At 38.8% G+C, this 27,126-nt stretch overlaps 1 protein-coding gene across 2 annotated transcripts in view; it reads left to right on the top strand.

Moving 5' to 3' along the window:
• ulk2 (unc-51 like autophagy activating kinase 2) overlaps window positions 1-26,052 on the top strand; it is a 28,152-nt gene extending 2,100 nt beyond the window's left edge. Inside the window, exons 2-27 of one of the 2 annotated variants that reach the window (XM_066663290.1) lie at window positions 1,446-1,538; window positions 1,632-1,673; window positions 9,042-9,074; window positions 10,063-10,099; window positions 11,760-11,933; window positions 12,211-12,284; window positions 12,382-12,483; window positions 12,795-12,853; window positions 12,977-13,059; window positions 13,197-13,247; window positions 13,348-13,436; window positions 13,642-13,813; window positions 14,227-14,287; window positions 17,199-17,348; window positions 18,507-18,652; window positions 18,958-19,041; window positions 19,639-19,910; window positions 20,017-20,213; window positions 20,293-20,402; window positions 20,673-20,807; window positions 20,924-21,132; window positions 21,509-21,687; window positions 21,845-21,963; window positions 22,722-22,879; window positions 22,972-23,107; window positions 23,810-26,052. In XM_066663290.1, the coding sequence (XP_066519387.1) occupies window positions 1,446-1,538; window positions 1,632-1,673; window positions 9,042-9,074; window positions 10,063-10,099; window positions 11,760-11,933; window positions 12,211-12,284; window positions 12,382-12,483; window positions 12,795-12,853; window positions 12,977-13,059; window positions 13,197-13,247; window positions 13,348-13,436; window positions 13,642-13,813; window positions 14,227-14,287; window positions 17,199-17,348; window positions 18,507-18,652; window positions 18,958-19,041; window positions 19,639-19,910; window positions 20,017-20,213; window positions 20,293-20,402; window positions 20,673-20,807; window positions 20,924-21,132; window positions 21,509-21,687; window positions 21,845-21,963; window positions 22,722-22,879; window positions 22,972-23,107; window positions 23,810-23,874 (3,030 nt within the window). In that variant the 3' untranslated portion in view covers window positions 23,875-26,052. Of the gene's footprint in view, window positions 1-1,445; window positions 1,539-1,631; window positions 1,674-9,041; window positions 9,075-10,062; window positions 10,100-11,759; window positions 11,934-12,210; window positions 12,285-12,381; window positions 12,484-12,794; window positions 12,854-12,976; window positions 13,060-13,196; window positions 13,248-13,347; window positions 13,437-13,641; window positions 13,814-14,226; window positions 14,288-17,198; window positions 17,349-18,506; window positions 18,653-18,957; window positions 19,042-19,638; window positions 19,911-20,016; window positions 20,214-20,292; window positions 20,403-20,672; window positions 20,808-20,920; window positions 21,133-21,508; window positions 21,688-21,844; window positions 21,964-22,721; window positions 22,880-22,971; window positions 23,108-23,809 lie in introns of both variants that reach the window. The other variant, XM_066663281.1, reaches the window with a different exon arrangement.
• The last annotated feature ends 1,074 nt before the right edge of the window (window positions 26,053-27,126 follow it).

The raw sequence follows: 27,126 nt of genomic DNA, 5'->3' as shown, positions 1-27,126 counted from the left end.
GGTCTGACTTACTATTACTAATATTTGTAGTTATGATCATGTCACCAATTTATTTGTATTTGTAGTTGTATGTGCCACTGCATTTAAGTTTCATATAATTTACGATGGTTTCACTCAAAGAGGAAGCTGGCTTTTATGGTTTACCCCAGGAATTCTTATTTTAACAATGTTTGAATTGATCCATCAGGTGGATTATCTGGTGTAGCATAAATAAGAATGAGAGCAAATTCTGGCCATTTTGTACCATCCAAACTAGAGATGATATATGGCTCTGCTGGAGTACAGTCTTCATGGTAGGGTTTACCTCTGTGCTGTAGGAGCAGCACCTTAACTGGATGAGCCTCGCCGCTCTTTTTCACTTCAGATATTTCTGAAACAAATGGAGAAAGGAATCACTTAGTTTATGTTGACAAATAATCTCACAGTGATTCTGCAGGGGAAATGGCCCTGATAGACAATTATAAAATTACACTGTTATATAAATGCCAGTGCAGTGAGATTCAGAATGAGGGTATGACTGAAATGGACTCAGACTAAAAGATGATGAATCACCACACCTGTGGAAAGCACAATTGATTTTTCATTTTTGCTTACTTGAAGGTCTCCCCTAGATAGTTGGAAATGCAGTGCCAACTGAGGCAGTTTTATTTTTTGTTCTTCTACAAATGTCATTTACAGTGGATTCTCCTATACATACAAAATAATTTTATTATATGGAATAGCTGTATGTCAGTAATCATATTTGTCTACCGGCCTCTTGGTTATTGTTATGATGCCAAAGACATATTTATTGAGGTCAAGAATTAGCAGGTCATAAGGGAGATTTTTTTCCACTAAATCTCCCATTAGATGTTCCCTAGGTTAGCTGATGTGTAACTGATTTTTCACACAGAAAACCTTGTCTTTGAGGTTTATCATGCCGAAAGGGGTCACTCCCTTAGGAAATGGTCTCTCTGTGTCACCTTAATCATGCTTGGCTGCACTAGCTTTCACTGAGATGAGCTGACTGATGCCACTCTCGTGTGTGCGGGCATCCACACTGGGCCAGGGCAGAGGGAGCCACAGGAACATCTCCTATTAACCTAGATTTACACTTAACTGATTTCTTCCCAGCTGCTGTTCTCACTTGATCAAATAATTTCTTGAAGCTGTTCAGTAGTTTCCTAGTTGTTTCCTGCCTAGGCTAAATGTCTGTCCCAATGGTTTAAATATTTTCTTCACACTTTACAGTTTTATGCAGAATTTTCTGCCAAGTCTTGCGTCCAAAGCTTCATGAGATGCAGGGATGATCCCATGTTACTGAAAAAGATGTTTTGAGATACTTATATTTAATATCTATAATATTCATGTTTTGTTCATTGTCCTTCCTATTAGTCTTTAATATCTGTAAAGCAAAGATAAGTGATCAGTTCCTTTCTTTGTTTTGCATGTTCAACCATTATTAGAAGACTGACTGGGAGGTTGCAATCAAAAGCATTAACAAGAAGAACCTCTCCAAGTCCCAGATTTTGCTTGGGAAGGAAATCAAAATTTTGAAGGTGAGTTTGAGTTGATTAAGATGTGTTTTTTGATGCATAGTGGGTTTCATTAGCTTGACCTTAAGTCCATGTGCTTTGTTTTCTTCTTTGTAGGAACTGCAGCATGAGAACATTGTTGCACTCTACGATGTTCAGGTGAGGTTGCACACATTGTGGAGTTTTTTTTTTTTTTTTTTGGGCAGTTGGTCCAAACATCAGTTTGACATTTAAGTACATCTGTACAGGTGGCAGCTAGGGTCCAAAATGTCTCTTTTATTTGCTAAATGTTCTCTCACTTCACTGACTTTGAATAATGATGCCTGTAAACCCAGTGCGTGTAACCATTAACCAAGAGATGTGACTGTTCAGATTTGCTGTTATATAAGAGTGTTTCTCACATGGTAAGAACATGATCTATTCCACAGAGGCTTACTGTAAAGTCCACGCACTTTTTGTAAAAAAATGCCATGTTTGTGTAATAAGGTACCTTTAATATTATATTTCTTAAGATTACACTGTATGTTAACTATATGTTAATAATTTGAATAATGCTAATATAAAACATTATTTAAAAAGATTAGTGCTATCATTATAAGGAAGGAAATGATATTATGCAATGCAAATTTGCTGCCATATGGCAGGACTCAATCAATTTTATTTTTTTCTTGCTGAGTTGTATGGTGTAGGCTGGACGTGTTGCTCCACTGACATACGCTGATGGCTGAATTAATAAGAGAGAATTCTGAGAGGCATCCCAGCCTTTAATGGCTTAAAGGGGATTTATTTTTGTTTTTGTCTGTAACATGTAGATTGTGCTTTTTGGGTTTTTGTATTTGGAATGGGGAGGTTTGGATCTATTTGGCTTTAAGGAGAACATACACATACCGCATAATTAATTTAATGCAGTATTAAATTGAGTGTTTTGAGTAATTCTTACACATGCAAACCTGTATGTATATACATAATCCCCTTCCAACGTTACGCATTTACTGCCATTATATAACACTCACCTCAGACCTGCAGTGCTGAGAGGGCCCCTTAAGCCAGGGCTTTCATCCTTTAATGCAGCCAGATTCAATGAGTCAGTCCTATCACAGCCCAGCCACAGCAGATTGTAATGAAAATGAAGTGTTTGTAGCCATTCCGTTGGTACCACTGGTACCCAACCAATACTGCACTGAGGACAAATTATGAAAAACATACGGAAAGACACCTTTAACATTGGTAGGAAGAGCTAAATGGTTTCATTATGAGCTTAATGTGCTATTTATGTTCTGTCTGTCTGGTTTCATATATTTGCAATGCATTTAAAATGAATAAGCAGCTGACTGTGATGACGTGCATCAGCACATAAGCTGTCTGTGGTGACACCCACGTGCTGTATCACTCAGCTAAGGATCCATAAATACACATGCTTTTGTAGATCTGTTTGCTTTTTAAAGAGCATGGTCGGGCTATTTATATGTGTATATGATTAGCATAATTTGCCATAAATCAGTTAGGACATGATTTGATTTGCAATGGTTTGAATGATAAGTTTTCAGTGTTTGTAAATCACTTGCCCTGTTTATCATGCTTGATAACAACCTGTGTTTGTGTTATTTTTGATGCATTTCACATATAGACTTTATACATTTTTTAAAAATGATGTTGCATAATGAAACACAAGGAACATACCAGCTGTTGTAGTTTCATCTTTCCACTGAGCCATGGTTAATCCACTGTGGACTGTTAATGGCCCATAGTCACATGGTGTTAGCACAGATCATTTTTTTTCTCTTGCCTGAGTCGCCTTATTAAAGATCACTAAGTGGTAAGGCTTGCCCTTTAGCATCTCCTACTTACTGTGAGGGAGGCTTTAGATCCCACTATGGGCTTCGTTAATGTAAGCCCTTTAGAGCTTGAGCCCCACGCTACCACACCAAGCAGCTCCAGAACCACAGACAACATCACCTTTCTATGATGAAGTGTGAATGAAAGCTAGCATGTTTTCATGCTAATGGAAAGAAGTGCTAGTAATTCAGCTGTAGTCCATTCTGTCAGTGACATATCATTCACCTATTCTAGAGAGAGAAATATCTAATGGAACCTTATCTCTATATGTATTTTTATCTTTTCTGAATGGGACTGTGCTTTGGTGGTGTCTGCTCAGCAGTTTTAATTACAGGCCTGTGCCCAGAGCAGTATAGCTCTTGTTGAATCTCTTCTCAGTTTGGAGCTGTGTAATAACAGGGTGGTGACTGCCTCTCTTCAGGCTCCATCTGCTGCCTCCTCTAATGGAGCAGTTAAAATGTTCAGATATATTTTGGTGTCTTGGTACAATAGGTACAACAGAATGATAGCCTCAGTGGTACAGCACAGTCAGAATGTTATAGCACATAGATGAGGTAAGCTTTTCAAGTGATGTGATATCCTGAATTAATTAGCACACATTAAGTAGAACAATCTTGGGCCCATTTTAGTGTATACTTTTTTACATTTAAATGTGTAATTATGGGGAAAAATAATGTGCTATAAGTGTGCATATCTGAATGATTTTTTTCCAGATAATGCAGAAATGGTAGAGGATGTGTATTGATTTGCAGTCAGAAAATTAACCAGGTATTTGACCAGGTGTACCTAAACATTTGACCATGACTGTAGTCCTACAACATTTATTATATATAACATAGAGGAGATTGTTCTAGAACCTGGGTGTTGTAGTGCAGATGTGCCTTTAGGTGACATCATGCTTGTGTTTTACAGTGTGTGTGGAGCACTGTCATGTCTCAGTTAATGGCTTCAGAAGAAGAAAGATACACTGGGTAAAAATTGTGACATTCAGAAATTCCTAACAAAACAATACATTTTTTAATGACTTGTCAAAGATTAAGGTTCAACTATAATTATCACCCTGTTTGTTCCTGCATCTGTTTGTTAGGGTCTGCCACAAAATTACTGGGAAAATAATGTTTAAATGCTTTGTAGAAAAACAAAGAAAAAATAAACATTTCTCTTCAGTAGCCTGCCAGACGTCAAGTTCCTGAACAGAACCTGAACTTCCTCATATAGAACACAGCGTTCTGGCTCTGAAAGGTTCATCTTGTTCTTTGTTTTTAGTTCTTGGAAAGGAGTGGGAGGAGCTTGGATAAAGAACAAGCAGTGAAAATGAGGAGTGGGCCACTAGAAGGGGCAGGAGGTGCTTCAGCTTTTCAGGAAAATTCTCTGGTTTTCTTAGAAGGCTGCTTGTTGACTCACGTTTCAGCACATGCTATGGTGTAAACCAAGAGGAATTTATTTGAGCCTTGTCCTCACAAGACTGAACACACAGCATACTTAACACTCAGGCTGATGACTATCAGGGTGTGCCATCTATATGTCATCATGTGATTAGCATATGCTTCCTTCCCTGGGTGTTCTTGAAAAACAGGGTAGGCTGTGTTTGTTTACTGGCTCCATGCAATCAGGGAAGAAGCAAGCAGAGTTTGAGTTTTGTATGTAATGCATTCATGTATGACTAGTGTTATTGAGTGGGATTACAAAAAATGGCAGTCTATTACAGCGTATATGCTGTTTTTTCAATTTTTTTTCACAAATGATTATGCTCCCCTTTGTGTCCTTTGACTCATTAATACGTAGGCTGGAGTTTGTATTCCCTACTCTCTGGACTCCTAAATCACACTAGTGTTGTCCCTGTTCCTCTAAAGAGTTGCACAACTGCTGTAAACATTGTGCATTGCTAAGTCTGTTGCCACTGCTAGCATGTCTGTAACTTGATCATACTCTACTGCAGTCTAATACACAGAAAAACATTGCCATGCTGACAGTAACTAAACAAACAGCTGTGTGTTTTTAGCCTAAAGTTAATGAAGATTATTTGACATAGCAAAGCTGTTTACTACTGCCCTGGACAGTTTTCCATTCTTCCATCTTTTTTTCCTCAGACACAGTGTAACAATACAGTGACATCATGATAGCCTATACAACATTAAATAGTTAAAATTGTTCTAAAAATTATATCTATGCAGGACAACCCCCTCCACAGCCCCCAGAAATATGTTTACAAGCACATTTTAAAAATCAGTGTAATTCTGTGATATTTTATATTATTTTTTTTATATCAGAACGTTTGTGTTTGTGTGTTTGTGTGTGTGTGTGTGTGTGTGTGTGTTTGTGTTGGGGTGTGTGTGTGTGTGTGTGTGTGTGTGTGTACGTACAACTGTGAGTGGATATTCTCACAGCTGATAAAAAGAGTCTAATCCAGACTCAGTACTGTTTGTGCCCTTCCACCACATCTGCTGATGTTATGCTGTAACAACCAGTCCCATGTCTGCATCTCCACAGTGAGCTCAAAGGTTTCTCAGTTTTATGACACGATGTACTGAAAACATTGTCACAGTCATTGACGTTCCTGCTGTCAACAACATACCGTAGGAACAACATTCCATTGTCTCAGGAAAGCCCTAAGCTTGTTTTTCCATATCTTGCACTTTTCAGGGAATGGTTAAAATGACCATGTACTGCTGTTGTGTGTTGGTCAGTGACCTAGGTTGTAAACTGCTCAGGCAATTAAAAAAATGCTGTGTGTCTGTTACTTCCCTCTTCTTATATAGCACAGGGTCAATGAGTTAGTGTGACAGCTTGTTGACATGCAAAGGAAATGTTCCTTTTGTGGGCCTTATGTCATGCTGTTTTTATCAGAAGTGCACTTAGTCAGTCCTATGTGAGCATAGAACTGTGCAAAACACAAAATGTTATTTACTGAAACCTTTGTAAAATTGGTCTTAGATATGTTATTAATTTTTCAGTGTCATCTAAAAAGCTGAAGATATTTATTGAGTAGAAAATAAAACAAACCGTTCAGCAACAAAATACATTTGTACATTTTTGTTTTTGTGTAGAAGTTGTTTGCATTATAGGTTTTTCATGTTCCAAGTAATCCAAAACACATTATGTGATGCTGTGAACTTGACCCTGGGTGTGCTATTCCATATGTTTAAGACCATCAGCTTCCTTTTCTCAGTTAATGGCTTCTAGAGAACCATATATAAATTTAGACTGTTATTGAGTTGTTTTCTTACTGTGAAAGAATGGACAAAGTCAACTTTGATACATGAATAGAGGTTTTCTTTTATCTCTTAGAGATGTAATTAGACTTAATGGTGGACCAGGTCTTGCACAGTGAATAGCTTGTCCCATTGTATCTTCAGTACATCTTTTTGACAATTTTTTATATATAGATAGTTTTTTTCCCTTTGACATATGTAGGTGGGTTATTTATATATTTAATCTACTTAAAATGATTTCCTAAAATATTACAAACCTGCATGTAGTGGCTGTTTTGACTGGTGGTCACTGCCGTTTACACAGAGTTATATGTAAATGTGTCTGCAAATAAATATAGAGAATTTATGTTTTCTATGAAATTATTAAAAGGGAATTTTTCTTAAAAAAGCTTTTGTAAATGGCCAGCAGGTTCTGTGTTGTGGTATCTGCCAATGTGCATGACTTTATGTATGAATGTCTTTTTTTGTCAATTTATTTTAAATTTTGTTAGGCAAGAGTCCTAGAGTGGGTCCTTGCCCAGAACAATCAGGGGGAAAAATCGGATTGCATGGAGCTGAGGGCAGCTTTGTCATTTGTGGATAGCATATGCTTCCAGGCTTAGTGCAGTTGTTTTGGATTTTTTTGGACCACTCCTTCTTAGCATGTCTTCTCAACCGTCTTACATCTTAGAAACATGGGCTTCTGTGGCATTTGGTGGCATTTGGCGCGCACACACAAACACACACACACACTGAAAGAGAAGGCCATAGTGTGTTAGTGCATATTCAGTGATGTCCTGAAGCTGATCTGTGTGCTAAGCTAGAGTAGGGGCCAGTATTCCATAGAGGTAAACTGTATCTGTGGCTGATATTATTTGACACGAAAACTCAGCTCAACTTTGGAATTGCAAGTAATCATTACTGTAAATAATGCAGCATCACTCACTAACAGGCATGTAGTGCTTTCAAATATAAACAAATACTTACCTATATAAATTGTGTTTGCAGCAAGATGTTGATTGTCAGTTATAAATGTGTCACTTCCATCCTCCAGTCTCAGCTGACTACATTTCATGTAATTGTTCAGATGGACTGAATGAAAGTAACCCAATGGTGGTTCTATAAGCCTGCCCTGCTCCAGCCAACACTGATCCCATTCCATTAGAGGATTCACAGTGGAACTGGTGCAAAAGCTTGGCTTTAGCTTTAGAGTGGGCATAGTTGGTTGAAGCTTCAGAGCAGAGACTGTTCACACAGTTATTAACTCAGAGTGATGGTGGTTTGTCCATGTGTCGATCAGGCGAAATAAATAGTCTTGAGTTTAGCCTTCAGGAAATCAGCCTGTATGAGGGAATTAATGAGATTTGTGGAAAAGAACAACAGCCAAGATGGCAGCTGGAACACAGACTGCCAGTGCCTCACTCATTCTTGCAAATTTAATCACAGCACACAAAATGGCCACGCTTTCTATTTTAATGGATCAGTGTAGAGTCATGTAGAAACAAGACAGTGGTTCATACTCTCACAAAGCAGTTGTCGTTAGGCAGAAAAATGAAAATGTAGCATTTGTTTCTTTAGAGGAAATCTGAGTGATACTCCAAGCTGCAGGAGGTAGTAGGTTACAGTGATGGATATATGGAATTTGTCAAATTTACTGTATATTTTTTATACAGATTGTACTATTCAGAATTTACAGTTGTTAATTTATTGGCATTATTTCCTGAATGTGAACACAATATCTAATGTGATAAATGATTACATCAATTTACTCTTGCTTGCTAATTGCTTTTCTTAGTTTCCTGCTCAGTCATTTACTCATTGATAATTGATAGCCTAAAAAGTGCTAATGGCATAGAGGATGAGCAGCTGGACTCCATTTTACACTATTTCAAAGGGTTGTCCTTGAAAATTGTGTTAAAATATTATGTTGTGAAAAATTAATTAACAAATTAACAAAATGTCAGCATTGTAAAATATGTACATGTTCCAAAATTAATCTAGAGAATGTTAAATGTAAATTTTATGAGCAGCATCATGGTTTTTAATACATTGACACACAATTTGTATAGTCATGTTTATATAATGTATTATTTACAATTGTTCCAAACATGGCTAGGCCAGTTTTAGAATTGGATCTATTCTTTTTATAAATCATGTTTTTCTTTCCATGCCATACATCAAAATCACATCCAGACCTCTCTGGTAGTGCCCAGTAGGTTTTAACATTGTCCAGTACGTCTGTGCTGATCAACACATGCAAAACCCAAAATAGTCTATGGAGAGGATGTGTCTGAGGGCTTTGCATAATAATGTGGTTATGATCTTATGATGGCCTCTTGATAATATTGTGTATTTAATTCCATGGAAGAACTTCAGTGTGTGTTTATGGCAGCACAGCATTATTGAATTGATTTTCTTCCACTTCCTTCCTGGGCAAAGGTTTGTCATTTAATAATGAGAATTTAAAATTTTTAAACTGCTGTCTTTTCATTTCTTACAGGAAACTCCTAATTTTGTCTTCCTGGTAATGGAGGTGAGTACACTATGTGCATTATCATAAGTCTCTCCTCTCTTTCTCTCTTCCTCACTCACTCAGCATCTCTGTTTTCTTGCCTCATTTCCTTGATATCTATATACAGCATAGTCACACAACGCATTGTCCTGTGGCCTTGACTGGTGCTCAACAAAAGGAAAAACAAACTGTTCATCTTAAATTTCCAAACTAAAATGACCTCTTTGGGAATGCATTTTTCCGAGGGGAAAAAAAATTGGTTTTATAACCACTCTATCTTTAGCATGTAACATTATCCAGACACCTCATTTTTATCAGGTGATATGATAAGTGAGGGGGTCATCTGATGCTTGTTTATGGGAGCTGTGTTAGAACAAGAATTTGCTTTGTTGTTTAGGTGTTTTATTTAATTCCAACTTCGTAATCAGTATGTTGTTAACACCAACTTTATAGAATGATATGTTTATAGTCTGCAACACAGAAAACTTAGCAAATAACTGATTAACTATTCAAACTTTTTCAGAATCCAGTTAACTTATTCTTGTACATCCTTAGCACACATAGACCCTTAAATAACGAGCAGAGCTGAGTGTTCTTAAGTGTCTTCTCTCCAATCTTTATTTGAAATCTTTTGACAGTGTAGAATACAGTGATTTGGCTGTAGTAAGTATGCAGTGGGCTGACACCCCCTTCACACCTCTCTCTCTCTCTCTCTCACACTCACACACCAAACTTGTCTTATTATAAGGAGATTAACTAGCCCAGAATGATGGTATAACACTGTATCAGATGAACTGAAGTGCTTATTGCTATCCCTGCTTTATGTTGCCCAATGTAATTTGAACTACCTTGTTCTCCAGCCCTTTATATTTGTCAAAACTGTCTCTCTGAGCATAAGTGTCATCAAATCTTTTTTTGTTTTAACATTGTTGTTAGGAATGTTGTATTTTTTTACTCAATTAAAATGTTCTGATTGTAGAATTTAATGTTGTCTGTATACTTGTTGCAGTATTGCAATGGAGGGGATTTGGCGGATTATTTACAAGGTAAGCTATTAAAACACAATACTGAGTGTAATACAAATATGTTTGCTGTACACCCTCAGCACTGATAAATGTTTGATGCTTATGATGTGTGACATAATAGTGAACAAAGAGGTCTATGGCCCAGTTCCAGAGCAATAGTATTAGTGTAAACCTAAGAAGCTAAACCCAAAAGTGACTTACCAATTCGGTGAACATTACATGATGTACAGTGCAGATAGTAAAGACTACATGTTATTTATGTATTTCCCAGTCCAAAAAAAAAGCTATCAAATACAAGCTATTAATTTCAGCTTCAGGAAATTTACACAGAACATAATTTAAGGCTCAGAATAAATAATAACTCAGAATAAAAGTAGCAGAGCTGTTTTAAACCAAGTTTAGTTTTTGAGGCTTGTTACATTTTCTATGCATTATCTTGAGTGCATTATTTCAGACCCATTTTGTTGAGCTGTTATCTCACAGTGGAAAAGTGTAGATTTATTTTTGAGAGCTGAACCTTGTTTTTCTTTGGTAGATTAGCTTGACTTACATCATGTCATTCCTCATGGTCAGGGTGATCTTCACTTATCAGAGGATGCTGCATGTAGTTTGAATTTGATGACATATGCTTTGCTTTCCCTGTATTTCAGAATGTTCTTGCAGCAGCTGTTTATTGATCCAGTGTTTATCTTTGGTTATGTAGAGATATATTGGTAATGGTGCTCTGGTGTTCTCAGTGAGAGGATGTGATTGGTGTGGAGCATGTTTTCATCATAAAATATGTCAGCGTGATTGTATTTGGATGACACAGGTGTCCTGCACCAAGTTCCTGTAGAGTGTACTTGAGTGTGCACAAGTGGGAGTGTGGAGACTGAACTCTAGACTCTTGTTCTGTGAGATCAGAATGTAACAGTTCTTTGCTGGTGAATGCACCCACGTCAGATGACACGGTGCATCATGTGTCAGCCTCTCAACTCCCCTACAAATTATGCAACTGTTCCTCAGTTATACAATTCCACTCTGTGTGACGTGTATTGGAGGGATTTGTTCACTCTGAGTTCTCATGAAACTGGTGTTCTGAGGTTCTTATTAGATCTTTTGTGATCAGAATTGCTTTGTTTACTGAGTAGATTGGGGAAATGGAATCCTCTTAACAGCTTGGTGGATTAGTAGTGTTTTGTAGTAACAGGGGACCAAGGGCTTTATCACTCTATATAATACTTCTCAAATATTTCTGAGGCAGCGTTAGATTTTATAATGTTCTTATGTTAGATTAGTGGAGTGTGACATAACCCAGCAGTACTCGTGTCTTTGGTGCAGCAAATGAATGGGCATAATGCTGATGAATACACCTAGTTGTTAATGAACATATCCACACATGCCTGTAGGGATGTGACAGCATTTGTCTGAGTATGGGAATGTGGGTATTGTAGCTGCACTGTATTACAGAGGTAAATTTGTCACCCAAGGGAAAAATCTATAAAAATGTAATATAATTTATTTTATTTTTGTATATTATTTAAAAAATAATATTGAACACACTTAGATAAAAAAGATAAATACAGAAGTACAACACAGTATGATATTTTTATATACAATAATTAAAAAATATATTATATTTATTTATTTTCAAATGAGTTATTGAGTGTTTCTCATCAGTTGTGCATCTCTTCTGTTCTAGCCAAGGGAACTCTACGAGAGGACACCCTTAGGATCTTTCTGCAGCAAATAGCAGCAGCCATGCGCATCTTAAACAGTAAGGGAATCATCCACAGAGACCTCAAACCCCAGAACATCCTCCTGTCCTACACTGGCCGGAAGAAATCAAGCATCAATGGCATCCGCATTAAAATTGGTAATCAGCAATGTTTTACTCTGCCAGCTACATTGTGCATGCATAGCTAGGCTGTAATACTGGCTCACAGAAACTTTACAGAGTGAACCCATGTGAGAGGAAAGCCCTTCAGTTTTCCAAACCTACAGGAATATTTTGTGTCATTGCTATTTCTGGGTTTGCAGGCTTTCAGTTGTCTGCATGGTTCCTCTCAAAGCTGCAGACTTAAGTCAGACATTTTCAGCACGCTGCTATTAATAACATAGACATACTGATGGAAGCATTTTATGTTCTACAGCTGACTTTGGCTTTGCACGATATCTTCAGAGCAACATGATGGCAGCCACACTGTGTGGCTCACCTATGTATATGGTAAGCACCCAGAAGTATCTAACTGACTTTAATGCTGCCTGTCAACTTTGTGTTGGGTCTTTAATTGTAACTTCAAACTGCCTCCTCACCCCTTCAGGCTCCAGAAGTAATAATGTCCCAGAATTATGATGCCAAAGCAGACCTGTGGAGCATTGGGACTGTTATTTATCAGTGCCTTGTCGGGAAGCCACCCTTTCAGGTTTGAATCTATTTATTGTGTTTAAGTTTTGTTTTACACAGAGACAGGGCTGCATTATCTTCCTAAATTGCATTAGGAATGGTCTTCTCTAATTTCAGATAAGATGTATTTGGAAAACTAAAGGAAATAGTGAATGAAATGTTTACATCATCCAGCTACGATTTTAATCATCTTAGAAATGCAAACATGAATATGTTAGCCTTTTAACTATTGTTGTCGAAAGAGTATCTTTTTTCACCCTTTATGAATTTACTAATGTTCACTTCTATAGCAATACAGATGTATCATTCCATCTTTTGTCTTTTACACAGGCAAACAGCCCACAAGACCTAAGGATGTTCTATGAGAAAAACAAGAATCTGGTGCCAAAGTAAGAACAAACATTAATCACAGCGCTGTTGATGGTGGAGACGTGACTTTTAACATTCAAGACTGTACTGAAACTTGACCTCTACTGAACTTACAAATGAAAGTGCTTCATTCTTGTTCTCAGCATCCCAAGGGAAACATCTCCTCAGCTTGCTGATCTGTTGCTGGGCCTGCTGCAGAGGAACCAGAAGGACAGGATGGATTTTGGTCAGTGAAACTCTTCTATGTAAAGTCCTGGCAGGCTATGATAAATGTAGTGTTTTTCAAGGTCATTAACCTAGCTGAGGCCTCTATTATTCACTGTCTCTTTTAACTCGCTCAACTTTATTGCTGTCTTCTCACAGATACATTTTTCATTCATCCCTTCCTGGAGCAATCATCGACTATTAAAAAATGTGAGAAATATAATCTTATCACATATGATGTTTTATAGCCTATCTGGTCTTGAGCTGCTGACTAAGCAGGCCCCCTGCTTTTTTCTTTTTTTAAACATAGCATGCCCTGTGCCAGTACCTGCATGTACTGGCTCAGTCTTGGACAGTACCTGTGGCAGCTCGCCATCCTGCCGCTACGTCTCTCCTCCGGTGAGTTCATCACCTCATCATGCTTAAGCCCACTGTCACCTAACTGCAGCTGGTGTATGCTTTTGGATTAAAGCTGGTACATTATCTCTGCACATCCCTATTGCAGGAGCTGAGTGACAGAAAGGAATTCATTCTTCTGTCAGCTTCAAATAATCCAATGTTTGTCTCTGCCCCCCCCCCCACTGTCTCTTTCTTGATGCTGCAGTTATTGCCGGACATGCAGACGTTGCCGGAGGATGTGCTCTCCTCACCCCCTCTTGCCCCCCCAAACTACCTGCAGTTGTCCAAAGAGTCTGGTGGCAGCACTAGTAGTAAAAATTCCTCTTGTGACACGGACGACTTTGTGCTAGTGCCACACCTCTCGGGAGAACAGTCTTGTGAGTTTGATTTACAAAAAAAAAAAAAAACTTAGAAACTTCATTAAATTTCCATTACTCCTGGTAAACTAACTTTAATCCACAGCTTCATGTGGCTCATTGCTTTTATAAAATGGCAACAGCCTTAAATAATTTGTTATATTTTATATTATTTGCAATAAACATTCTTCCACCAACACATTTTCATTATTTAGAGGATGCTACTGTAAGCATTCAACCATGGACTACTGAAAGGTTTAGATTTTAGTACCAGACCTCTTTTCCAAAAATCTTGATTTACTAGTTTTTTGTTTATTGAATTTGTGAAACTTTAGATTTTTTGTATTAATTTGTTTTCAAAATAATCATGATTATATTGAAGACTTGGAATTGTTGTGGTTACTTTAAGTTACTCTTTCCTGTGTTCTTTTCAGATGACCTGCCAATGGGTGCTGTTGGCCGCCGGCCATCCAGTGAGTTTCTGCTTTGTGGAGGGTAAGTGTGACATCACTGGCACATTTCACATTTCAACAAATCACAGTCACACTTTTTAACCAAGTAACAGTAACACTCTAAACAACTCCACATGATGTTTGCCTAGCTTAGCTGTACCAACACAGATTTTACTACATTAATGGGCTAAAGGTACACAAATACATGTGCAGACTGCCGTCTTATTTTTGTTTGAATTTCAATGGCTGGACTACAAACACAAGCTGTGTAACTGATGGGTCTATTATGCATCTCTGAGAAACAGGATTGTTTTGGATTAGCATGTTGATCTGTTTGTCTTGTTGATGTCATCAGTGATATTTTCAGCTCACCCTCTTTGCTAAGCTATGTGATCATGAAGGTGGAAGAGAACAATCTCCATTATGGGAATATGACCTAGCATGACACATTTACTATTTCTGTACTCCAAGCTTTCTGTTGTGATCAGACTGGGGAGTGAATCACAAAACTGTGAAATAGGAGCCCGTTTGTGTGATTTTTGTATGTGTGGTGTGAACTTTCGTCTTCAGCAGGCCTGAGCACATTCTTTTAGTCATAAAATGGCAGTTTTTTGGCTACTGTGCTAAATTAAGGACGAAATCAGTCTAGCACAGTCTGAAATACTGACTGTTTTGGTCCTGCCAAGAATTTTTGCCAAGAACAAATGGTATTTCATTTTTTAAGCTTATTCTTTTCTTTCTTTCTTTCTTACTTAAATCACCTTTTTATCACCAAAATCACCTTTTCTCTTCACACACAAATTTCATTTTACATATTTCTTTCTAAAGGTATTTTAAAGTACACTTGATAAGAAATTCCTAATACAGAGGTTTCAGAAAGCAAAGTCTAAGTGATATACCCTTTGAAGTTATAAGTTATACAGGTGTAAATCAATTTTGGTGTTTAATATATGCAGATATATGCCATAATATTTCATTTGTATATCTAAATGTCATTTTTAAGGTTTCACAAAGAGGTCTTGTAAGAATATCAATAATTAGCAAATGATAATATTGTGATTTTAAACAATATGCTATTTACCTGTAATGGCTTGCCTTAAGGAGGGCAGTTATAGTGGAAAAAACCTGAGATTATAATATTTACAAATATTTTAATACATTATAACAGAACATAATTTATGCATATGGATTGCACATAGATCTTTAGCTTACATTTTCTAAACTACAAAAATTATATTGCTGTATATCTCCCAGCCTTGTTTTCATGGCCCTTCCATTTCACAGCTGTTCTGCACAGCAGTTCTCAAAGTCAGTACACCTTCTCAAAGCCACTTCCTCCCCTGTTTCCATTTCTGTACATGCCCAGAAGCTAGACACATTCAACCTACTGGGTCATGTCTCTTTTTGTCTGTCTTCTCTTAAACATGCACACACACATAGAGTATTCTATGTCTCTGTTGCTTCTTTCTTTGTTCTTCTCCTGCATGGTCCCTGAGACTCATTCTGACATTCACTGTGTTTATGAGCAGTGGTGCACACTGTGTTTCCCAACATGTTTATGTGAGTGAACACTCATGCATTACTTTTGGGTGAGAGCCAGCTCCTCCAGGAGAGAGGCATATTTTTCCTGGAGCTCTGAACTGCAGCTCTGCTTGTTGTTCCCATGAAGTGAACTCAGTGCCTTTTTTCACTCTGTTGTTTGTGCATTGATTCCCAAGAGTGTGGATCCAAAGAACGAGTGTCCCAGTGCTGCTTCCCAGCAGGCACAAATCCAGGTCAACAGTAGTGCTTATCTACCAGAAAAAAAATATATAATAATTATCACACAATAAAGAATACATTTATTACATATATGAAAATAAACTACAGTGATACAGCAGGAATTTCTGTAGTATATTTTCAAGTAAATTTGTTATAGTTAGTATAGTTTACAGAAGGACTTATAATATCTATATTTCTTAATAAAGGTTAATTTGTATGTTGGTTATGTCTTAATTTAACTATGACAACTAAAATATTTAATGCTTACAAGCTAATCCTCATGGTAGAGTTGTTTTTAAATCTTTCTCAGTTGGATCAAAATGGTTCCACGTGGTGATCCTTATAGTGTTTTGATTCTGTAGACAAGATTTCTTTTTGTATTAGTGTAGTACACAGGTATCAAATATTTTTAACACTGTACTGTAGTCCATGCACTTTAGCCTTACAGGGCGTACTTTATGCTGTGCCATGCTGAACCGACTCTCGATCAAACAAAGAAACTCTCTTTGTGTTCTTCGGGTGTATAGCCTCGTGTGGCTCACGTGTACTCACTCTCTCTGCTGCTTTTTCAGTCCCCCTACCCTCTATCTTATTACATAATAAGATAGCTAGCTCTAACGGCACATTTCCCCTTTAACTCCTCATGTAGCTCAGACTCATTCCCCCAAAATAAGCTTTATACTTATACAATTGGAATATCTATTCATGATGTCTGTCTAAATATATTTTGTTCCCAGTCAGAAAACAAAATATAAATGAGCCTTTTTAAAGCTCTGAGCAGCTGTTCCAAGTGGGAGGATGCAGCACGTGCTGTTGGCCAAAGCTCAGCCTACATTTCTTCTGGGTAACCCCTAGCCCCTCCTTCTTCCTCAATGATAGGCTGGATGCATGTGTTTACAAGATGGCTCCTCCCACTTTTAGTTGGCCTGGCCCCTAAAACAGGAAAAGGTTTTTTCACACACTGTTTGCCAACATTAACAAACTAGCACACAAAGAACTCAGACTGGAGTCTTTGTCACTTTTGCTTAGCTTTAGTTTTCAGAGATTTTAGGTATAAAAACATTTGATGAGTGGACCTTTTCTTGTGAAAAAAATGTTTTTTGAAGTTTGAGTGGCATTAGTTCTTTGTTTGCAATCATGGTTCAGCAGAAGCGTGCTGACTGGTTCAAGGCGTTCTTCTCTGCTATGCCCAGGCAGCCCCAACCCTCCTCAGGCCAGACCCCAATGGTGTCCCCTCGGGCAGAAACCACCCCAATCCCTGTTCCTACACAGGTGCGCAACTATCAACGCATCAAGCAGAACCTCTCCAGCAGCCCCACCACCACTCTCTACGGCTCTCCCAGGTAAGACACTGCTTCACTTTTCACAGGATTCAGATTAGTGAATAGTGAGCACTACACTCTTGTGCTGTAATCTGACAAATTGTACACTGTGTTAAGGGAGTTGTCATGTTGTGCTCCTTCTGTGACTCATTCATGACTAACCTTCTAAAAGATTGCTTTGCTTTACATCAGCTACAGTCCAGGTTGCATCAGATCACTTTTGATTTGTTCAGTCAGGGTTTGTATTTGTATAAATCAACTGGGACAATAGCTAGAAGGGTGTTGAGAGGAGTAATAAGATGTGCTAAGTCATGACAAGTACTCATGGGTAATGTTGTTTTTATGTCCAAGTACTGCTAAGTGTCTCTTACAGTAATGGTGATTAGTAGTTTTTTTTTATTTTATTTTAACTAAATTGTAAGCGATGTTAATCATTTTTCGTATTACATTGTACAGTTCTGTGGAAACATTAGGTTGTTGTATTTGGAATATAACAGTTATAGAGCTTATAGGGAGTCAAAGGGGGTCAAGGGTTTAGGGAAGGTGTAAAATGTAGTGGGTGCAAGATGGGGAAACTGAAAGAACTATTGTTTTTGAGCTGATTGTCTCAGCATGGTGCTGGTAAGATTTAGGCAGGTAGCCAGTAGGGCTCTTTAAGCCTGTTCTACCTCAACCATTTCCCCATCAGACGAGGCCCTGCCCAGGGCCTGCTGGCCAAGGGGGCTGATCCTCCAGTAGCAGCTGCTGCCCCACTTCCTTTGGCCTGGCTCTGTGTCTGAAGGATTAAATGCACTGTTGCTGTTTTGTGAGACGGGCTGAGCTGATTCACACTCTCGGTTCCTCACTAGCCAGTTTGCGTGTTGCCGACTGGACCTGCCACTGGGATTCCATGAGTCATGTTTGTTTTCCAGTGCTAAAGGGAAAGTGACAGAGCAGTATATTGAATTTTTAAAACATCTCAAAGAGGAGAGGTTACAGCAGTATTTATTTCCTTTTGGAAAGAACTGTGGATTTCAGTATTTAGCAAACTGAACAACCGACACCTGAAGAAAGTGAGCCACAGATTGTGAATTTTGGTTTTAGTGTCTATCGTTGTGTGTTCATTTGTAAACGTCTGTCAGAGTAGGAATACTATGGCTAGTTGTAATGGTGAAATGATGTTGAATTGTCTGGCTGCAGGTCAGGTACAGTGCGGCGCTCCAACACTAGTCCCATGGGTTTTCCTAAAGCCACCTCTGGCTCTCCCAGTCCAGCTGATACATCCCAGACTGTGGGCAGAAGACTCTCCACAGGCAGCTCCCGCCCATATTCACCTTCTCCACTAGGTAAGAAGTCTTTCTCACTGAATCTTTGCCTGTCTCTCTCTATCTCAGCAACTCTTTCTTTCTCAGTTAATGCGTAATTCATGTGACAAACAACACTAAAGTGATATAACAGAAGATTTATTTAGAAACAAAATCCTTCTTTCTTTCCTCATGCACCCTTATGCTTTTTTATTTTTCAAATTGTTATGTTTTTTTCCCCTCTGTGACATTTAAAATGCAGTTGCCAGGGAGACATGCACTGTTTTTGAAAGGGAGTGATTGTTTTAAATAGAGGGCATGTTGTGACATGTCTCTGTTTTGTCCAGTGGGCACTATTCCTGAACAGCTGGGCCACTGCTGCTGTGGACATCCCCATAACCATGAGGCACGCAGCCGCAGTTCCTCCGGTGGTGAGTTTCTGTGTCTCAGTATGTGTGAAAGAGGCTCTATCTCTGTTTTCTTCTCCCTGGAGTCAGGTGTCTTATATAGTTCTTGCTTCAAGCCTGTTAACACTCCCATGAGTCCCATTGTTTCCTCTGTCTTACTTTACCCTGACTCACATGTATATGTTTCATTAATGCTTTCTAGAGAAGCTCCATTTACAAAGGAGAAATCACGTTTAATAAGTAAAGTGTTTTGACTGTGGTCATGGCAAGTGCAGCTGCTGGAGATTCAGCTCAGACATTAAATGCCAAGCTTCCACTGTCCACCTGCTTAAACCACTCTCTTTATTGCTTGGCATCTTTTTTTGTTAAAGTTAAAGCAGTGCCCATGAACTCAGTACACTGGAATACTGTTTATAATTCATTGAGCTTAAAATACTGGAAATTCACAAGAGCTTGAATACATGTTATTGGTAGGTTACTGAAGCATTGACAGACTCTGGTGCCATCTAGTGGATTTTTTTAACAGAAGAATTAGTATAAAGAGACTATTTTTAGGCTGCCAGTAAGCATGTTTTACACAAGTAGAGCATTAGTATTTATTTATTTATTTATTCATTACAGGTTCTCCTGTGCCATCATCTCAACTGCTTGGAGCCCGACTTCAGAGTGCACCCACCCTGACAGATGTCTACCAGAACAAGCAGAAGCTGCACAAGCAGCTATCTGATCCACTGCAGCCCACCACTTTAGCCTATCCTCCCACCCATTCACCGCAGCTTGGACGACCTGGCAACCTGGGCACCTCACCCACAAAGCACCTGGGCTCCTCTCCACGCACGTCTGATTGGCTCCAGAAGTCCCCCCTGCCTACCATCATTGGATCACCCACTAAAGTAGGCTTTATGAGTTTGAGTAAATGAGAATCGATACACTCTATTCTTATACGTAAAGTTGATAAGAAGACCAAGGGAATCATATTGTTGTGTAATATTTTTACAGACAACAGCACCTTTTAAAATCCCTAAAACCCAGGCTTCATGCAACCTCATGGCCTTGGCCTCTCAGCAGGGAATGGCAGACAGCCCTACGCCAAGCAGGACACTGATGGATGCTCGTGATATCTGCATTCACCACTGCTCCCCTTATCCAAGTAGTCGTCAGTCAGCTCCAGAGGCTAGCAAAACCACCTTTGGAAGGTAATAAAAACTCAGATATTTTTTATGTCTGTTTATAAGCTTTTCTTTTCTTACCTTCATACCTTTTGCTGTCCATCAGGTCTGTAAGTACAGGGCGTTTGTCAGAGCAGCCTGTGAGAATCACTCTAGGAGGTCAAGCGTATCAAGGCAGCACAGACAGTCTAAACACAGAAAGACCTATGGATACAGGTAACCTTTTAATCTTGTGACGAAACAGCAGAGCTTACTCTGATAGGATTTTATTGCTATTTTATAATTCCTTTTACTAATTTCTTTGATATCTTACTTGGGTTTTTTGCATTTCCATTGCTTTCTCTTTTCTCAGTACCCAATGTGGCTTTATTCAACTAAGAGGATATAATGTGATTGGGTCCTTCCTTGTGTTTGTAAAAATATTCTAGCTCAGAGTCTGAGAGTGACTACAGCGTCATATTTGTGGGTCTGTGTTTCTTTGCTCAGCCCCCGCAGGATCGTGTGGTTTGGCAGCAGGCGGAGCAAGTCCCCGCACTGTAGTGTTCACAGTGGGCTCACCCCCCAACAGTAGCACCCCTCCCACATGCAGCCATCTTGCCACCCGCCCACGGACCACCTCAGGTAAGAACTTTACCTTGCTTACTCATAAGTGACCTGCAACTGTTTTTTACAAAGTAACAGCAATGTTATATTTGGATGATGCAGATGTAATTGATCATTGTTTCTCTCTGCAGTAGGCTCCAACAGTTCAGGGGGCTCGCTGTGCTCTACCAGTGGAAAGGTGTGTATGGGTTCTCCTCCAGGTATGGCCATTGGCAGCTCCCCTCCTGGGGCAGAGGTGGCCCCTAGCAGCCTGCGTTATGTCCCCTATGGTACGTCCCCACCCAGTTTGGATGGCTTCATCACCTTTGAGGCCCCAGAGTTGCCTGAGGAAACACTGATGGAGGTTAGTGCAAACCATCAGCTCCAAATAAATCACTAAACACCAAAGGAAAACTCAGCACTACAGAAAAACTGTTTAAAAGTTGAAAACTGTTGGAAGAACAGACAAGTTGTATACAATCTGATATAGGGAATCAACCTATTAAATTTATTTTTGTCTGAAATGTGCTAAAAGAGATGCACTATTACAGTTAATGGTTTCTGATATTATATCAAACTATGCAAGAACAAAATGAATGGAAGTATGTTGGAAAGCATCACTGCATCCATCTAAAGCCCTGAGTTGATATTTGTTAATATACCTGTAAGGGTAAATTTGTGTGAATATGATTTAAAAAGTGTATCACTCTAAAACTGCAAGGGTGTATTAATTTTTGCAGCGAGAGCACACAGACACACTCATGCACCTGAGGATGATGCTGTCATTCACGGACTGTGTACTGGAGATGGCTGCAGTACGGGCAGGTGGAGCTGACCTTGGAGCTTCTGCAGCTTCACTTTATCCCCCTCAGGAGAGTGTGGTGGTGGACCAGATCAGCCAGCTCAGCAAAGAATGGGGGTAGGATTTAATATATATATACATACATACACACCACACACACACACACACACACACACACATACATACATTCAGACCACACATTAAGCGGACATATGTAGACCACCCCACACATGTATCCAACTGCTCATCCATACCTCTGTGTCTCCCCGTGCAGGCAAGTGGAGCAGCTGGTGTTGTACATGAAGGCTGCTCAACTGTTGGCCTCCTCTCTGCACCTGGCCAAGGCCCAGATCAAGTCAGCAAAGCTCAACCCCTCCACGGCTGTCAAACAAGGTGAGCAGCTGCTTGCATCTTTGCAGAGAGTTGTACCTGTATAAAATAGTAAGTGCTGAATATTGATAAATCTTATCAGAAACAAGTGTAGGTTCCAGAGTAGATAGTTCAGTCAATTGCATTTGTAAAGAGAAGTTCTGTTCATATTTCACCATTATTTTCTTTTTATTTTACCATTACCATGTACATAGTAGTGGAATACAGTCAATGAAAGTGATGTACCAAACATTTTTGGAAATGTTTTTAGTAAATAGCCACAGAATTGTATTTTTACCAACAAAAAAAAGCATTATATGCAGACATTTTACCAAAAGTATTTTTTTCACATGTTCATTACTCAAGAATTCTGGAAAAAATAAAAATAAATAAAACAAACCCCTGGAGTTGTGTTTATACATGCCTTGCCATGTTTGTTATCTGCCTTGAAATTTAATCTCTGTTGAATCGAATTAATTTTGGATTTTATTCCATTATATCAAAATTCTCATATTTATAGGGTTATTTTAGTCATATAATAAACTTCTACAGCTTCTTCATTATCATGGATACATAGTGCCCTTGTGTCCTGTTAATAATTATTTATACACTTCTGTTCAACTCGATTTGATCTTAGCTTATTTCAAATATATTTGAAGAACATATTTGAGTTCTCCATGGATAATTTTTTTTTACCACACTACAAGAAACATGTGAATTGTACTCTCCCATTCTTTGTACTTTATTGTTGATAAATCTCATATGTCTCCTGTGTTTTGTAGTGGTTAAAAACCTGAATGAGCGTTACAAGACCTGCATCTCTCTTTGCCGCCGGCTCACCGACAAACTCAATCACTTCTTCTCCGACAAGCAGCGCTTTGTGGATGAAATTAACAGTGTAACAGCGGAGAAGCTCATATACAACCACGCTGTGGAGATGGTGAGTGTGAGAGAGACCGTGTGCATAGTTGTGCGTGTCCTTGTCTTTGCAAAAATTTGAAATGTTCTCTTTGGTGTTTGTGTTTGTAACAGGTGCAGTCGGCAGCGCTGGATGAGATGTTCCAGCAAACTGAAGATATTGCATATCGCTATAGCAAAGCTGCCATGCTGCTGGAGGGACTCAGCAAAATCCTGCAGGACCCAGCAGATATAGAAAATGTCACGAAGTGTGAGTACATCTCCTTCAAAGTGTTTTTGATGCATCATTCATGTGCAAGTAAACAGTAACATGTTGAAGCGCATTCGGATATGAAAAAGAGAATGCAATTTTTAACATAGTGGATCTTTCACATCAAGTCTGGTTCATTTATTTAAACACAACACAGCATTGATGGAAGACAGACATTGCGTACAATCCATTCTCCACAAATATGTTCCACCACTTCATTCAAGAGCAACTGAATTTATTTATTTGGGTATTTAACTGGGGGAATTGCACTGCTTCTGCTTATAGAATTGTGAAAGCAATTAAATATTTTCCCTGTATGCATAGGAAAACATTAACAGTAGTATTTTGTAATAAATTCTAGACATAGTCAAATACCTTTCCTTCAATTGAATTAATTATACATTGGGGAATGACTATTCCGCTTATCAATTATTCACATAAGTGCTGAGTGGTGTAAATTAGGGCAATGAATTATACACACAAATGCAAATCATGATTATTAATCAGTGATGAACTTTGACTGAAATGCCCATCCCTTATATCAGCTGACACTTTGAATTCTTTCACTTATTTCATGACTTCTAAGCAATACTTTGTAGAAAATGTATTGTTCATTTTTTTATTTTGGTATCACCGCTTTGGATTCTCTTTCATCCTGCATTCTTCATGTCTATGATGCATTTCTTCTCTGTCTGTCTACAGATAAGGCGACCGTGGACCGAAGGATCTCTGCTTTGTGTTACTGCACGGTCACACTGTACGAGTAGCAGCATCACACCCACCCTGGGACCACCTTCCTCTGAAATCACTCATACCAGTGGACCTCCTCAATCTCACTTCTCCAACTTTGTAGCAGTCAAAGAAAGCACTTTCCATTTTTAATTAATCCTGTTTTTTCATGGACCCACCAGAAGCAACAGACAAGTATTATTACTGTTTTCATAACAAATGTGTGAGAGGCAAAGAGGCACAAATTCACTACCAAAGATGCAATGTATCTACAGAGATTTTATTGTCAAGATAGCAGTGTTGGACTCTGTTGTGGCTTGAGCTGTCTTCTCTTTGTTTTCACAAGTTTTCTTTGGCTTACCACACAACACAAGGGAACTCAATGTCCAATGACATACAGCAGTTTTTCTGTGTAGAGAGAATCTGGCTCAGAGCTGAATAACGAGAACTGAGTGAACATTATAATGTAAAAAGTTCCTTGAAGAAAATGTTATTATAATTTTTTTGCAATGATTTGTTTTATACTGGATTCTGTGACACTGTTTTAATTATTTATTGGTTAAGAAGACATTTTATGTTGGGATGTTTTCAAGTTGAAGGAAGGCTCGAGAGATGGGTTGTACCCGTGATAGACTGCAACTGTTGTAATAGTGAAACCCACACAAACACACACACAAGACAATTGCACCAAGCTCGCACATGTTCACTTGCCACCACTCGCAAGTTGTCTTTAGTATGGAAGCTTGAGATTTTAAGTGAAATCTGTTTCTATGTTTTGTTTTTTAAATCAAATGCACTTTATTGGCACAGATGGGGATAGGACTTTTTCCCAGAAAATGAGCATGGGGAATCTCATGCAAGGAGATAAGAAAGAGGAAAAATGGACACAGATAAAGCAGTGAGAGACAATGCTCATGTGTGGCAGTGAAGACCACAATAAGAATGAATGCTACTCCTGTGTGGGGGATGAAGGGCCTTCCCAGCTCTCTCTGTGATCAGGGTCATTTACAGGCTGAAGCCCCAGCCACAAGGTTCATCAACAATAACGGTCAAAATACTTGAGTAGTTACTTAACTTTTCTTTGAATCATCGATACTGAAACAAGCTTTTTTTTATGTTGATATTAATACTGTAGCGTTTTTTTTTTTTTAAACAAACTGATGTTTGCATTGTGTAAATATTTAAGTATTTGTACGTGCATGTGTAATGTATGCTTTTGGTTTTTTTTTTTTCTGAATGAATGCGTTCGAGCACAGTGTGTGATGGATGGTGGAAGGCACTGGCATGGGACGTCACTAGCCCAAGAGCACAAGTCCTTTTTTTTTTCAAATAAGCAGTTTGATACTTGCCCACTACTGCCGCAATCTTTGTTCAAACTCTTTATACGAGGCCCTCCAGGAAAACAAGCAACCTCATGTTTGTCTTTGCATGGCAGCTCTTAAACAAACAATTGTGCTCTGTAAGGTACGTCCACTCGTGCTTAAGGCATGGATACAGTGGGGACCTGGTGCATTTTCCTTGATCCTCCGCTGTGCTCGGGACAGTGTTTGCAGTGTGACCGCACCATTGAGGTGCACTAAAGGCCAGTTTCAGGAAACTGAAAAACTGAAAGCACTACAAGAGTAGGCTGCTTTCACCTGTACATGTGTTAATAAGTCACACCCAGGTGTTCTGTAGTGACACTGACAGTGATGCTGAGAGGCTGGCTCCAGTGTACTCTTCTCTACTAAGTTTGTGCTTTATATACATATAATGTTTTTTTCTGCCCCCACGTCAGCCTTCACAATCACAAAGCCTTTACTGTACAGGAAATGAAGACATTAAATATTCTTTGGCTCTTTTTATAATATTTAATTAAATTTTACGCATATCTCCTTAGTTCATGGATGACACTCCCTTGTCCAGCTCAGAGAAATGTGTATAGGTGATATTCTATTAGAAATTACTGGTGCTGAGCATAGATCGTACCTTTGGAATTTTAGAATGTATCTGCCTGTCCTTAGCACCTTTCCTGTTTCAGATGAATGCGTACATGTGGCACCTTGTGGCCAATCTGATACAATACAGCCCGTCCAGCTGAGTTTGAAGCTGAAGTTCTGTTTTAATTCAATGACTTATTGTGTAAATTAATGTTTCACCAAGAGCAATTCTTCATGTTCTTTCTGGAACTCTAGAACTACAGCCTTTCTTTATTAAACATTCATAAGAGACACTTGTAGCCTCTGTCTCTTTTTAGTACTGTACAAACTTTATTTGTTGTCGTTCTTCACATAAAGGTAAAAAAATAGTACTTATCCATTATAAAGTATATGAAGTATTCTTTATAAACGTTAAATGTTTTCCACACCAGTAATTCAATGAGGTAAAATGAAAGTATCTATTGTCACAAGCTGATTAATTGCACCATTTGCTGTCTGTCTGATAAAGACTGTAAGTATCACAACCCAGCGTTTACAGGCGGTCATCACAGAGAGCCTCCACATCATATCAGCGGAAAAACATTTTAAAAAGGCAAGTGGTAGCAGATGCCTGTATGAACTGATGTGTGAGTTTGACACTTGTAGTTAAAGGCAACGTCTACAATTGTGCAGTGAACTGCTGTTCTCTTTGGGAAACTACATCTTTTAAGGCAGAATGCTATGTTTGAGATGGGGGGGGGGGGGGGGACACTCTTGTTTATACGTGGCTGAAGTTTAACTTGTAAGTCTTAATTCACTCTTTGAATTACCACAGAAACTCATGTAAGCAGAGAGAAAGACTGGACCTAGACCGTTCGTTATTTTTAGCCGTTTACAGACACTGGAACTTCGTTAACACATTGGAGCTGTTTGAGCCTACAAAGAGACCTAGGAGCTAGTAAATGGCACCATTTTATAAGAAGTGTTTGTTGATTATAATCCTGAAAGTCTCCTTTAAATAGGATGACCATTCGTCCTCTTTTACCCGGACATGTCCCCTTTTTTAGACTTAAAAAAATGTCTGGGCGGAATTTCACAAACGTCCGGGATTTTGTTTTTCTAGAGCTTACATAGAACTTCGAGAAGCGTTCAGTTCACAAAGAAGGGGGAGTGGTGAAGTAGCCTAGAATCTTCTGATTGGACGGTCTGACCAAGCTACCTGGTGGACTGAGCTACCGTTATTGGTCGATAACCTTCTCTGTAAACATTTAATTGGTCAGTCTGCACGTCAGTAGTCGTCGTTTACGTCAGGCAAAGCTCGTGTACCTACACTCATCTCGAGCTGCTATGACGAAACGTAAATGTAAGTTCTCTGATGAATTAAAAGAGCAA

Source organism: Hoplias malabaricus, chromosome 1 (genome assembly GCF_029633855.1).
Source record: "Hoplias malabaricus isolate fHopMal1 chromosome 1, fHopMal1.hap1, whole genome shotgun sequence".
Taxonomy (NCBI): domain Eukaryota; kingdom Metazoa; phylum Chordata; class Actinopteri; order Characiformes; family Erythrinidae; genus Hoplias; species Hoplias malabaricus.
This window is presented reverse-complemented; position numbering and strand designations above follow the sequence as displayed.